This window comes from Pavona decussata, unplaced genomic scaffold (assembly GCF_977016875.1).
Source record: "Pavona decussata unplaced genomic scaffold, jaPavDecu1.1 SCAFFOLD_133, whole genome shotgun sequence".
In the NCBI taxonomy this organism is placed as follows: Eukaryota; Metazoa; Cnidaria; class Anthozoa; order Scleractinia; family Agariciidae; genus Pavona; species Pavona decussata.
Genome location: NW_028145546.1, coordinates 302,731 through 316,484, shown reverse-complemented (window position 1 = coordinate 316,484; position 13,754 = coordinate 302,731). Strand labels below are relative to the sequence as shown.

General features: G+C 41.5%; 1 protein-coding gene across 2 annotated transcripts in view; it reads left to right on the top strand.

Annotated features, from left to right (window-relative positions):
- Positions 1-827: 827 nt before the first annotated feature.
- Positions 828-13,754, top strand: part of LOC146468004 (fibrillin-1-like) — a 44,742-nt gene continuing 31,815 nt past the window's right edge. For both annotated transcript variants that reach the window (XM_085124678.1, XM_085124677.1), the window contains exons 1-18: positions 828-1,264; positions 1,766-1,848; positions 4,767-4,871; positions 5,641-5,736; positions 5,837-5,932; positions 6,042-6,188; positions 6,347-6,397; positions 7,157-7,282; positions 7,449-7,574; positions 8,933-9,085; positions 9,198-9,251; positions 9,347-9,466; positions 10,090-10,215; positions 10,649-10,771; positions 11,085-11,207; positions 11,770-11,895; positions 12,633-12,755; positions 13,326-13,484. In XM_085124678.1, the coding sequence (XP_084980804.1) occupies positions 1,149-1,264; positions 1,766-1,848; positions 4,767-4,871; positions 5,641-5,736; positions 5,837-5,932; positions 6,042-6,188; positions 6,347-6,397; positions 7,157-7,282; positions 7,449-7,574; positions 8,933-9,085; positions 9,198-9,251; positions 9,347-9,466; positions 10,090-10,215; positions 10,649-10,771; positions 11,085-11,207; positions 11,770-11,895; positions 12,633-12,755; positions 13,326-13,484 (2,053 nt within the window). In that variant the 5' untranslated portion in view covers positions 828-1,148. The remainder of the gene's footprint in view (positions 1,265-1,765; positions 1,849-4,766; positions 4,872-5,640; positions 5,737-5,836; positions 5,933-6,041; positions 6,189-6,346; positions 6,398-7,156; positions 7,283-7,448; positions 7,575-8,932; positions 9,086-9,197; positions 9,252-9,346; positions 9,467-10,089; positions 10,216-10,648; positions 10,772-11,084; positions 11,208-11,769; positions 11,896-12,632; positions 12,756-13,325; positions 13,485-13,754) is intronic.

The following is a 13,754-nucleotide window of genomic DNA, read 5'->3' as shown; positions in this document are numbered from 1 at the left end:
TCCCCAGGCCGGCATAAAAATCATTGCTTTGCTTCTCAGCAAAGAGCATTGTGTCAATTAAAAGATCATGTAATTTTCCCTTTTCCCTAATAAGATTTTTTCTTCGCCTTTCGAAAAAGTTTGTAGTGGATCAACCTGCGTAGAATGTGCGCTTTGCTTTTTTCAGTGTTTTCTAGCAAAATGAGTGCAGCTTCTATTGCAGCTTGTAAACTGAAGAAAACAATCATTCGAGTGTCGTTCGCCAATAACAATCGGAAGTAATCGATACCAATCGATTTCTATCGGCAATCGATAGTAATCAAACTCACAACTTTCTTCTTCGATTTTCATTGATCGATTGTTATCGATTATCAGTTTACCCCTGGAACTGATTGCACGCTTCCCAGCACTAACAGTACATATCACTTTTCACTGACCAATCACACGATTGCTTTTGGTGGAAAAGGCACTTCAGATATTTTATTAACTCGTGTTTTTGGGTTTTGGTTTTCGTTCCCAAGTTAAGTGTACAGATGTTTGAAGCTTCAATAACAATCGCATTTTGACGCTCTTCAAGAGTGGAAAGGCCAAGTATTTCGCGATTCGCGGAAACGCGCGCGCTTTTTCGCGCGATATTTTAGGCTTTCGTGGACGTGGTTTAGTTGTGCGTGGTGGACTGTGTTTTGAGTAGAATGCCGCAGCCGTTAAAGGCTAAAGGTTCCAATTAGATTATCCTTTACTTTCTAGAGTGAAGAGCAAACACAGCCAAATAAATGGTATCAAATTTGACCACAAAACCAGCTCAACTTATCAAAGTGATATTAAGGGTCACGTATCAAATTTCATGTCAGGCATTCGTCGTTTCCTGTCAATTGAGCGGCGTTCTCAGTGAAGCTATGCAAACTTATTCCTGTAAATCAACATAGTTTGGAGCGTGTTCAATTCGCGCCGTGAGCATAATCCGGCCGAGGAAGTCTATCAAACTCTTAGCAGAATTTCTTGCCGATAGTTTTGCTTCAACGCTCCACGATTTAGGGCGCTTATGTGTAGCGCTATTTGTGGTCAAATTTTTGTACTGGGATAACTTTTGACCGCACCACAAACTGCATCCAGATTCTAGTAATACGTGAAACCCTGAAGTGTAGCTTTGAAACACAAGTTAGTCAGTAATGGCATCTGTCGTTTTAACTGTTCTATTGTGCGTGATTTCATGGCGGTCTTCGCATGGACAGCAGTTCAACTCGAGTGTAGGCGAAAACGTACGGAGTATCCCAATATTGACCGGGTAAGTCTTCCTTTAATCTTTATAATACAAAAGCCGATCCCCTTCTTCAATGCGAAAAAGGTTAGTTCGTTGACCGATTCTTATGCTTGTTAATGGCACTAGAAATTTCTATCTTTCTCATGGTGTGCATGAAGCCCTCGGCGTTAATTTAACTTCTTGCGGCTTGAACAAAATCACGATTGTTCGATGTTGTTGATCAAAACAACTGCTTGTGTTACGCACAGCCGCTTGTCAGAAGTATTATCCTAATGGAATTCATCATTCATACCCTCTCGCTATTGCATTTATGCCTATATTCAAACGCAATCTCTTCACTTTTTGTCATTGCGTACTTATTTCGTAACCCTGACAGCAAATTTTAGGTTATCAATGCTTGATTCATACACCAGAATGATCGACAGATTTCGTTCCCATCCAAAATCGTTTATTGATATCGCTCCACGGCCTGTCGAATGATTCTTTTGCTGATGACTCTGATCGATTGTTTGATTATTCTCTCAGGCCAAATGTGTGCGGCGGCAGAACCAACCCGAGCTGCTGCCCCGGTTGGCAACAAAGGTCTTCAGTTGGCCTGTGCGTCGTGCGTAAGTTATTTTCCAGCCTTAGTTTATATTGAGGGCTTCAGAATATTCGCGCGAACGTAAAAGCAGACCCGTCGGAGGGGGGCAGGGATTTGGGGGTGGGGGGGGGGGGGTGGGTGGAGAAGTTGACCTCCTTTATTATCCTCGTGCACAAGATTTATGTTTCCTTTCTCGGGTAGCCGGCCCGTTGATGGAAAAGGAGAAGGAGGGAGGGGGAGGTGGAATTGCGGAATCAATCTGTTTCGTTTGATGCCTGAATCGAGTTTCCAAATAAAAAAAAAAAATTAGATGTTTTTGACGTGGAGAATCATAATAAAGGCAACTCAATGTCGGTGAATAATGTAATTTATGTCGTTACTATGAAGCGCTTAAATTGCAGTTTGTCAAGAGAAAAACATAACATTTCCCAATTTTCATCCTTGCCTCACCTTTTCGATTTCTGTTTTCCATTTTATGAGTGTGATAGTTACCCGTCCGGCGGACAAACCACCGCTCGCAGGGTATGTAACAGTTTGACTGGATGCTAATTTTGTCAATCACTTGTCTGGCTTGTCTGATAAATAATTGTTCTTTTCCTGTTTTGTTAATTCTTAAATTATCGCGTCTTTGCACCTTGCCCCGAAAAATCCGCCCTTTCACTCGCATTTTTAAGTCCCTGCGTAAAATCTTTTTATTGCAAAGAAAATATTAAATCTCGCATTTAATTTGCAAATGCAGTCGAACCCGTACGGTGATGGTGGAGAACCTTGGCACCAAATAGGTGCCCGTATTAGGCGGGTTTAGGGAAAATGTACGAGGTGTACGTATCAGTGTCCGTAAAACTATTAAAAAGAGGCTTTGACTGCGCAATAGGTGCTCCCAATTGATGGTCAAAGGTCAAAGACAACGGGAAATTACCTTGTGTCGGTTTTTCCTATTTGATGCTTGTGTTAAGCCTTAGTGGGTACCTTAGATACCAGTCTGGCACCTTGCTTCTACAAAATATTTGAGCGAGTACCCCCCTTCCCCGCCCGGCTTCCCCGATCCTTTTATTGTAGAATCTAATCAAGTCCAACAAAATTGCCAGACTTAAGCTGTAGATGAAAGACTGTCCTTGTCTCGTTTTCCGTCTCACAAATCTAATTTGCAATTTCTTTTACTGTACAGGAGAATTCCACTAAACTTTGCCCGTTGAAATGTATTTACTGTACAAAAGAATACCCACGAAGCTCGACCTTTTTTCTTGAACTTTAAATCATTGCAGTAAAATGAGTGTAACCGTACCCGTGCTCGTTTATCTGTAGAGAATCAAAGGATTGGTTTAGATCACTGAAGCTGTAGAGATTGAATTAATAATTGTCATCAACTTTCATAATTTTCATACCATCCAAGACATCCAAGTGTTTGTTCTCGTAAGAGTTATACTGTAGCCCATTGTTGTATCGAGTTAGAGCTGCCTCGAACTTGGAATTTGCAAAATTGTCTCTCTCACGCCGTTCAGGGATTCAGTTGGAAAAACGGAAGGAAGATAATATCTTTGTTTAGAGTCTCAGAAACAACATTTGAAGGAAGTTGGATCGCGTTTATTAAATTTTTCAGTAGCCACGAGGAGCATAATTGGATAACAACCGGTTCAAGAGGTTATCGACATAATTCACATCCCGTTGCTCTTGATAAACACGTTGCTGATTATTTGCAATATCCAAATGTCGTTAACTCCCTTGGATTACGAGCATTGATAAAATAACTGAGATACTACACGTGTTCACTGATTGGTCAAATAACTGACCTACGGTTTATATATTATGCCGATAAACTCGTAGAAGAATGTATTTACTCGCCTTCGGCTTGTGATTTACAAACCTTTCTCGTGTTCTCCTAACATGCACGTGGTTTTATTGCCCCGGTAAAACCTTATAGAAAACGCTGTCTATTGCTTAAAGAAGCAGTGTCACTTTGAATATTAAAAAACGATATTTGTATCCATAGAAACATTGAAATAACGGTCCAGTTTTGTTAACAATAACCCCACCAGTGCACAGGAACTACTGTTAACTATCTTTGGCGGTGGATGGCTGGGATGGAAATGGATTGCAACCAATTTTTTCAAGTTCTTTCTGTGTATTTATAGTTTGTTCTTTCTTGGAGAAATCCCTTGATATTTTTTTTCCGATTTTGTAATAATAATTTGAAGTTAGAGAAAAGGTTGTTTGTCAAATATGTGAGCCGGTTTGACCAACATACAACAAAATCTCCGTGACAGTACCCCGTTGATTGACTAAAACAAGGCGATTTACTTTACTTTTTTTACTTCTTTATTTGTCCCCGTATTGTTACTTGATCTTTAAGAACGCGGTGAACTGGCTGGGGTGAGGAGACGTCACTTCCGTTTTACAAACAGCAATTTTAAAATAAACACACATTTGGTCATACCGAATCATGACGCCCGTTCGAGTTAGAAATCAATTCAACATACATAAAGCTCAGGAGTTTCTGTACAAGGGAACACCTTTTGTGCGTTGAAGTCGTACCCTTTCCAAGCAAACTCGAGGAGGAAACAAAAGCTTTCAGAGCGAAGGAGCCAAAACTGATATGGCTCCTTAATTTTCGCGCTCCATGTCTTCAAGAGCCTCCTCCGCGCTCTCATGCCAAAAGGGCAACGTCTGCTTACGTAGGCTATTGCATTTGTAACACGTATTTATTTCCAAATATTTGGTTTTATCAACTGTGTTGATAAGAATTTGAATAAAAAGGAAACATTGTTAAACCTACTGCACAAATTTGAAAGTATGAGGAGAAACCATGGAACCTATTCCTAGAAAGAGGAGAAAATGTCGAACTTATTGCTGAAATTTAAAAAATTTCACGTTAAGAGGTTATCACAAATCACGGAAAGCCGTGTGATATACGTGCGTGCTAACCATTCGTTCTATTTTCTGTAGCTCTGTGTCCGTACGGCTGTGGGTCTGGAGAGTGCTTCAGGCCTGGTGTCTGTCGTTGTCCAAATGGCGCCTACAGTCCATCATGCAGCGGTGTCCAGGTAGAAGGTATGTACGTCATCTTAAACCGGCGACACACCTGGCGATTTTATACGCCGATCGCCGCGATGGGCGAAAATCGCCAGGTGTGCCCGGTGCAGCGATTGCGATTTTGGCCGATCGCGGCGATCGGCGTATAAAATCGCCGGCATTCGCCAAGTGTGCCCGTTCCCGTGATTTTCTACGCTCATCGCCGCGAATCGCCAGTCAAGTTAACTAGTCAGGTTGAGCGATTTTATCACATGACTTTTCAAAACGCTCCTCGATGGAGGTTGAAGTGCCACATCGCCCCCATCGGTGAAAAAAATCACCTGGTGTGTCCGCATCAATTGGTGGCCAAAATCGCTTGCGATTTTCGCTGGCGATCAAATTCGCCGCGATCGGCGTATAAAATCGCCAGGCGTGTGATACTTACTAAGTCATTATTCTATTCATGAATTCGTGAGTTTTCGCCTCAAAATTGCTGCAGTGTTGTGTCATGGTCATTGAAAACTTTAACATTGTAAGTCCTAACAGTGATCAGCATCAAATTTCTCCTTGTGATATCAATACTTATTCAACCCTGAGGTCATAAGAATTAACGATATGATCACCCAAGATTGACTGGTGTTTATTTTCGGATTTTTATTTTAACAAATATTCTACTTGCGTTTGTTGGATATGGGATGATTATAGCCATCTCTGGACTACGCGCCTCGTTTGCTATCAATCATCCAACATCCAAAGCATGATCATGAAATAGTTGTTAATATAAAAGTGATGGAAATTTCCGTTTCAGGCGATCGATGTACCGTGCTGTGTTTCAATGGAGGAACTTGCAGGAAAGATGTATGCATCTGCAAAGAAGGGTTTACTGGAAAGTTCTGTGAAGCACGTACGTACCCGTTCACCATTAATTAATCAATGAACATCACCTTTATGATAAATAAAATCATGATTTTTGGAAATTTTGATTGACTGTTTATCTTTTAAAGCAATTTGTCAGGAGCAGTGCCTCAATGGAGGACGCTGTGTTGGACCAAACAAGTGCGCATGTCCATACGGTTTCACTGGTAACCTCTGTCAGCAAGGTAAGCTCACGGAAAACTTGCTTTCGTCTTTGGATAGCTCTTTGTTCCTGAAAGAACTCCCAGATAAATATGAGGAAGTATACGGCATATTCCAAATGCTTTGTTACAGATTATAGACTTGGTCCATGCTACACGGAGGTTAGGAATCGCATGTGTCATAACCAGCTGCAGGGAGTGGTGTGCACGCGGTTAACTTGCTGTGCTACTATTGGGAAAGCTTGGGGAAACCCGTGTGAACGTTGTCCCGCCAAGCCAGGTGAGCTAGCTTCTAACTTTTTGAGTTGTTTTCTAGTGTGTGTGAAAAGTTGATGTTTGTTTTCAGCTCAGCTCTGTATCTTTATCCACGGTAATTGGTAATCTGGTAACATTAATTTCACATCTTCCTGTCGCAACTGTGTGATTTATTTTCCTTAGAACCTTGTGACAGAGGATTTCTCCCAAATTTTCGTAGCAAAGCATGCCAAGGTAAGATTTCAGTTGTTTGCTTTCTTCGTACCATGCATTTTTACATACTAGAGATGGAAGATCAATATTGACTTTGTAAACGATAATTCTATACGGTGAATTCTGTTGGGGAGCAGTAATGCTTCTAGCTCATCACAGAAACTGCCGGGAAGTAAGCGCAGTCTTCGGCCCGGGTAACAAGAACCTTTGTCCCTACGTTAAGCAATAACTGAGGCCCAGTTCAGACGCCGAACTTTTCATGAGCCGAACTTAACTCAAATTAAGGTCGTCCCAAATCACGAAAATCCCGCCTTTGGATTCAGACGCCGAACTTAATTTACTTGAAGCAAAACATGCTCTCTACGAGCGACAGCATCTGAAATACGTTATAATAATTTATGCATTAGGTTCGGCTCATGAAAAGTTCGACGTCTGAAAACGGCTGAGCCGTTCCAAATTGAACCAGCCGTTCTGAACTGATTCAGACGCCGAAGTTTTCATGTACTTAATTCAAGGTATTAGGTTCGGCTCATGAAAAGTTTGACGTCTGAATCACAGCCGTTCCAAAGCCGAAATTCCCGGCTGAGCCAGGCGGGAAGAACTCCAAATTGAAGCAGCCGTTCTCAACTGATTCAGACGCCGAACTTTTCATGTACTTAATTCAAGGTATTGGGTTCGGCTTATGAAAAGTTCGGCGTCTGAACTGGGCCTGACAGTGCATTGCGCATGAGTTTAATCTTTAACGCTATCTGGGTAACTTTCTTTCTCTTTCCTCATCAGACATTGATGAATGCAAAGCGATCCCTAAGATCTGTTCCGGGGGAAGATGCGTTAATACAGTTGGAAGCTACAGGTGTGAGTGCCCCACAGGAAAAAGACTTAATCCAGACACGCAGAAATGTGTCGGTACGTACGTGAAGATCTTCGTTTATAACATATCTCTTTATAATGAGACTTCCGGATTGGTTGTTTATACTGCCGTTTGTTTTCGCATTTTTTGCGCAATTGTATACGAGTACATTTTCATTAGGCGAAGCCTAAATTTAACTGATCATTTTAACTTGCATTGCAGATAAAGCCGAATGCACAGAGATTCCCGGGATCTGTGCAAATGGCCGATGCGAGAACACAGACGGAAGTTTCAGATGTATTTGTCAAGAAGGATACACACTCAATCAAGATAAGAGCTTCTGCATAAGTAAGAAATTTTGTCATGTATTTGATCCGACTTTCAAGGCGCGCAATTATCACCGGGAAAAATTTGTCACGTTAGCCGGGCTGTCTTCGATCGAGAGATTGAGTATTGGTCAATGACGTGCCTAGCCAAGAAGATGTTTGTAGAATTGCCTCAAAATGGCGCCACATTTTCTGTCAATTTCATTTTTTACTTGATTTAGTACTCCAATTTTTTTTTGATTGAAAAATGTGACTAAGGTGCCACCATTCTTGGTTAAGTGAAAACGTTAGTTGCTATATCTTACAAAACGTTTTTTCGCCCGCCATGACGATCTAAATGGGCCTCCCCTGCATCAAAAGACCGAGGTTTTCCGTAAAGTCATCATTAAACTCATCACCAATAGATGAGCTTGAGAAACTGGTGCCTAGAGAATCGGTGTGGGGGCTCACACGACTAAGGCATGCCGAGAGGTAACCATGGCAACCCTACGATCGGGAGCCATTCCGGCAACCAGCCACCATGGACACCATCACACTAAAAATTCAGTGGAAAAACATTACTTCGCTAACCCAATACTTACCTGGAATCCCCCAGCCAAAATGTGGGTGGGTGTGGTGGGGCAAGAATCCGCAACAATTCACTGTACCGCAAATGATCCGTGATGATCAGCTAAATTGCAACCTAAATGTATTGCACAACAGGAACCCGCCCTGCAAGAACCTATGGACCGCCACATGGATCGCGTACTACCACAAACAAGACAGCTGACCGTATTGTTTGGAACCCCTCACTTTGCCTAAATTTCATTTAGCCACATTAAGAAAATAACTTCCAGTAAATACGCGCTCGGTTTCGTTTGAAGCTGTTTGGTAAATCAGTAAAAAGGGAGGTTAATTTCACATAAATCATTCCGTTCAGAAGTCTAATTCTGATGGTATTATTTTCTTTGTTTTTTGACTTTGAATACGCCTTTTCAAAAAGGTTTTACAAGAAATAACGCTAAGACATTCAGGTTAAGCAGTTTAGACTTGGCTTAATCCACGGGTTAGTTACGCTCTGTAGCAGCGTTGTTAAAATAATACGGTCCTAAAATGTGAGGAGATTTCGACAAGTTCTATCCATCCGGGTATTTCTGTGGGATGGACCCTGTCGCCTGATAGTCTCGCTTCGTGGATGAAGTAAATCAATTCAAACCATGTAGATTCGGAGAAAATTTAATAGTGAACCGTTACATGAGTCAAAGTGTTCTTATGCGAATAAGAGTAAACGTTTGGAATCAAGAGCGAATGTTTCTGTACCTGTGTCATACAACATCGCTGAAAAATCTCTTTGTAATGCCTGTGATCTACACCCATACTAATTAAAGAATAAATTTCTAGGTACCAAAGCAGGTTACTGCTATCAGCGAGTGGTGAATAACTACTGTGTTAACCAGTCCCCCACCAACACGACCAAATTTGACTGTTGCTGCTCAGAGAGGAATCCCGCGGGCTGGGGACCACTCTGTGAACGATGCCCCATCAAAGGAACACGTGAGTTGCAAGTGATTAACTCGTACATGTACGTGATCAACTCGTGCTATTGCGGACAAAAACTCTATCGACCAGTACATAGCAATCGTTGTGTTCAATTTTTCTTTTACAGCTGAATACTCAACTTTGTGTCCAAACGTCACCGTGCCAACAGCCAAGCCTTCAGGTTTGTTATTATTGTCTGCTATTGAAATACCGTTGTATCGTTGAAAGTTAAAATTGCGCTACTCAAGATAAAAAATTGTTTCGTTTCCATGGCAGTTGGTGGTTGCCAAAGTCGTGGGGACCTGTGCCCTAACGGGAAGTGTGAAGATACCTCTAATGGCCTCCGGTGCGTGTGTAACGCCGGATATGTACTGGGGCCTGACAACATATGTATTGGTGAGTAAAGCATCCGATACCGCACGCGAACATATAGTAGATATTATATTCTAGCCTTTCCCCTGTTATAGGCATATTGACACATAATATTCGTCTTGCAAACTGGCCAATTTATGAAGAGTAACGATATTACTATTCCTTTATTCGTTTCCTCCACCTTTTTTTATGTGGAGCCACGGTGATCCTTCGATCCTTGGGCGGTGGTTCACCGTCGTCGTGTAGTATGTTTGGAGAACAAGCTTTGCTTCATATTGTATATCTGTTTCCGTGCGTCCAAACAGCGAAAAACGGACAAAACCCCACCAAAACGCTTACTACGTAGGCTATCACTGCTTATTCACCTATAAACGTCATAAAAATAAAGAAAAACATCACCAAATTAAAAGATAAAAAGTCTTGTTGTCGTTGCAAATTCTCCCAAGAAATTTATGGACCCCAGTTAAGAGAATATTTACGTTGATACAGGGTTTTAAAAAGTTAATCGCTGTTTGTCTGGGTTGCCTGTACGTGGCGCTTATGCTACGTACAGGCCTTTTGTGGCGCTTGTGCCATCGGCGTACAGACCTTTTCTTTTTTTGCCTTTTCTTCTTTAAACCATGCTTTCACATGTTCACCTTTTACAGATAAAGACGAGTGTTCGTCGGATTCTCTGCTGTGCAGAAATGGCCGATGTATAAACACAGACGGTAGCTTCCGTTGTGAGTGTAACCCTGGCTTCCAGATCTCCTCGGATGGAAAGAGCTGTAGAGGTTGGTTTCTTTGCTGCAAATAATCCCGAACAAGAGGTGGAGATTGCATTACTCACGTTTTCTTTATGATTGCAATATCATTTTCTAATAAAACAATCTAGTTCGCAAGTTCTTCCTTTCTGTCTTTTAGTAAAAGAAGAGTTGTCGTATCATTGGTATAATTTGAAGCCTGTGGACGAAATTCTTTAGGAATTGGGTTCATTTATACTGTACGAAGTTGTTGTAACTCCTAGACTGTGGATGCAATTTTAGTGAAAGCTATAGGCTGCATGAGTTTGGTTGTCGAGGCTGTTTTTGTAAATTCTAGACAATGTCTTTTTTTATATGTTCATACTCTAAACAGCACGCTTAGGAGAAGCGAACACGCCCAAAACACAAGGAGAGAAACACCATCGGAGATTCTCACCTAATCAATAAATCCATTATTTTCTAGGTTCTGATCCGTGCTCTCAGCAAGGAGTTTGTGAAAACGGCCGATGCTACAGTACACGAGAAGGCTTTCGATGCCAGTGCCGGCGCGGGTTTACTCTCAGCTCTAATAGAAGAACCTGCGTAGGTAATGATTGGATATGTAGAGTGCGTACCTGCGTTTTGGCTTACAAAGCTTATATGTTAAGATGGGAATTTGACACCCGAAACCCAAAGACGTACGTTAAGGAGGAAAAGAAAAGAAAAGAAAATTACTCAAGGGGAAAAACTCGAAATGCTATCACCATTTGAGTTTGCTAAGGCACGTGAAATAATAACGAAGTAAAGTAAAACAATGTGAATTCACCTTCTACTTGGCTTTGACCAGGCGTTTGCATAAGATCCTTAAAAAAAAGAAACTGTCCACGTTTTAGTAATTAGCCCCCTCTGTGGTTTTTCAGATATCGATGAATGTAGGACCCCGGATGTGTGTGCTAATGGTAGGTGTGTTAACTACGCTGGCGGATACGAATGCTCGTGTGACCCTGGGTTCGAGCCTAGCTCGGACATGCGACACTGTGTTGGTGAGTACTTCATGATGTCTTTTAAAGGATGACGGGTGTGCGTGCGTGTGGGAGGGGGAGGGGGAGGGGGTGGGGGTGGTTTGGAAAAAGGAGAGGGGTGTCAAGATAACAGACGGGATAATCGTAGTTGTTTCTCTTTGTTGGATTGTAGAGGGCCTTTTAATCCTTTTCTCTATGCTTTCGTATTTGTTTTACTTCCCGATATTCTAAGCTCTCTGAAAAAAATAGTGTAGTAGTGTTACTGAAGACTTTCTCATATACTGCGGAATTCCTTTTTCCTCCACGGCGATTGCTGTACTTATTTCAACGATAATTTACGTAGCTCATAGAGAAATCTTGCCATGTACCAAACGAGTTGCCATAAAAAGCTTGGGTGTACTGTGCACCATTGCGCGCAGCTGCACTGAAATTTGCGGAGTGTTCTGTGCAATTATTGATTAACGCTATAAGTGGACTGCGATTCTACCTTGAGAGTGTTATGCTCACCCGCGAAATTTATTTGTGCACAGTATATTACAACACCTTCTTTATAAAGCACTAAGATGTGTTCTTTTCTTTCCAGACATTGACGAATGTCGGCGCCTTTCTGTACGCTGCGAGAACGGCGCATGCGTCAACACTCGTGGGTCATACCGCTGTACCTGCAACAAAGGGTTCGTCGCAACAGTTGATCAAAATGTTTGTAAAGGTAAATGTAACTTTCAATAAAGTTTTGTTATTTGAGTAAATTGATTCTTTATAATTAGTTTTTACATTACATTTTCTGATGAATTTTCTGTGTTGGTTTAAGGCCTCGACACGTAGTGGAACATTGCGCATCATTTGGAAATACATCATGTATAACCTACGGGGATTTGATACGCGAACACTGCGCGTAATAATTTGAAAGTAAAATGATGAAGATGGATAGCACCAGGAAAAGGAACACATTTCAGCTTTGTTGTCCGCAATTCCCCACTCCAGAAACTGTGGGAAGACTGGTACTATTAAGGGATTATGGCATCGTTTGGGTAAACGGATGGACATTGCGCCGACGAATAAGCGCATTTTTCGGCATTTTCACGGCGTAGCGTGGCTCTTGTGTAATAGTTTTCACCTAAAAGAGTATTTCCTATACAACTGACTGCCAAGAGATGCAGTTATTCATCTCCGCAATTTCCATCTGTCATCCAAACGATCCCACAGTCCCTCACTCGCACAACTCTCCCCTTAGTTTCTGAAGTGAGAAATGGTGTACCGTGTAGCTAGACAAGAAATTTGTGATTATTTTTGTTAATCGTGCGAAATTTAAAATGATATACAACGGAGACGATACCGCAAGAAATACGTGCTGACCAACATTCTTTTTTTTTCCCTTTTCTTTTCTTCTCTTGTATATTTTCTCTTTCATTCCTTTCATTCTTTTTTATATATATATAATTTTAGACATAGATGAGTGTCAACAAAGTGGTAAATGCAAGAATGGCCGTTGTGTGAACGAACCTGGTAACTTTAGATGTATTTGTGACCGTGGATTCACTGCCAGCGCTGATGGCAAAGCTTGTGTTGGTAAGGCAGCACTTTTAAGATTATTTTCATTGCCGTTACGTCTTGTTTTGTTGCCAGAAAATATCCCCTCGTTTTTCCAAAACCAATTATTGTTTATTCTTTGAAGGAGAGATTTTTTTATTTATTTAATTCTTTTTGGGAAACCGATGTAGCTGAGCGGTACCCAGTAGGCACCAGAATGGATGACGCCAATACCCTTTTTGAGGGCGGCTATATTATACAACGAAACACAACCCGCGTTTCAGGCATAACATAAAATTTGCTGCCAATGATCAACAACTCTTCCTCTTTGCAACAACTTCGCAGCTATTGTGGTCCTTCGATGACGTCACAGTAAACTAAGACTCACTCTCCTATGCTTGCGCGGCGGTGAACCAAAAAACCGCGAAAATTTGAAACTTTCACGGGCCATAAAAATTCAAAGAAAAATGCTACGAACAAAATGTTTTTTGCACAAGTAATCAGGAAAATTAGGAGTTTTCATATAGCAAAATGGAAATGGGGTTGGTTCCCTTCAACTTAAATTGATAAGACGCGAAGTTGTACAGTACCTAACTGATCTTTATTCAGACACAACACTGGCCCGGTGCTACGCGAAGGTGCAGGGCAACAGATGCTCAGAGCCACTCATGAGGTTTCTGACGATATCCCAGTGCTGCTGTGGGATGGAGAATGGAGGACTGCGAGGCTGGGACGATCCCTGTACACCCTGCCCTACAAAAGGCTCAGGTAGGCTGGATATACAGTTCTCAAACTCATTAATAATTCATGATTAGAAAGAAAAGGAAATCACTACCGTGAAGGAGGTTTGATAAATTGATATAAATTATCATAAAATTTGATTAACTTTTGCTTTGAATTTCTCCACGAATTATTAATGGTTTGAGAAGCTAAATCAAGCACTCGAAAGAGTGTTTCATTTGATTTCCAAACACCTCATAGTTGGCAAAAAAAGGCTTAGTCGGCTGCGCCTCGTTTTTAACCCACCTCTCGTTGTTT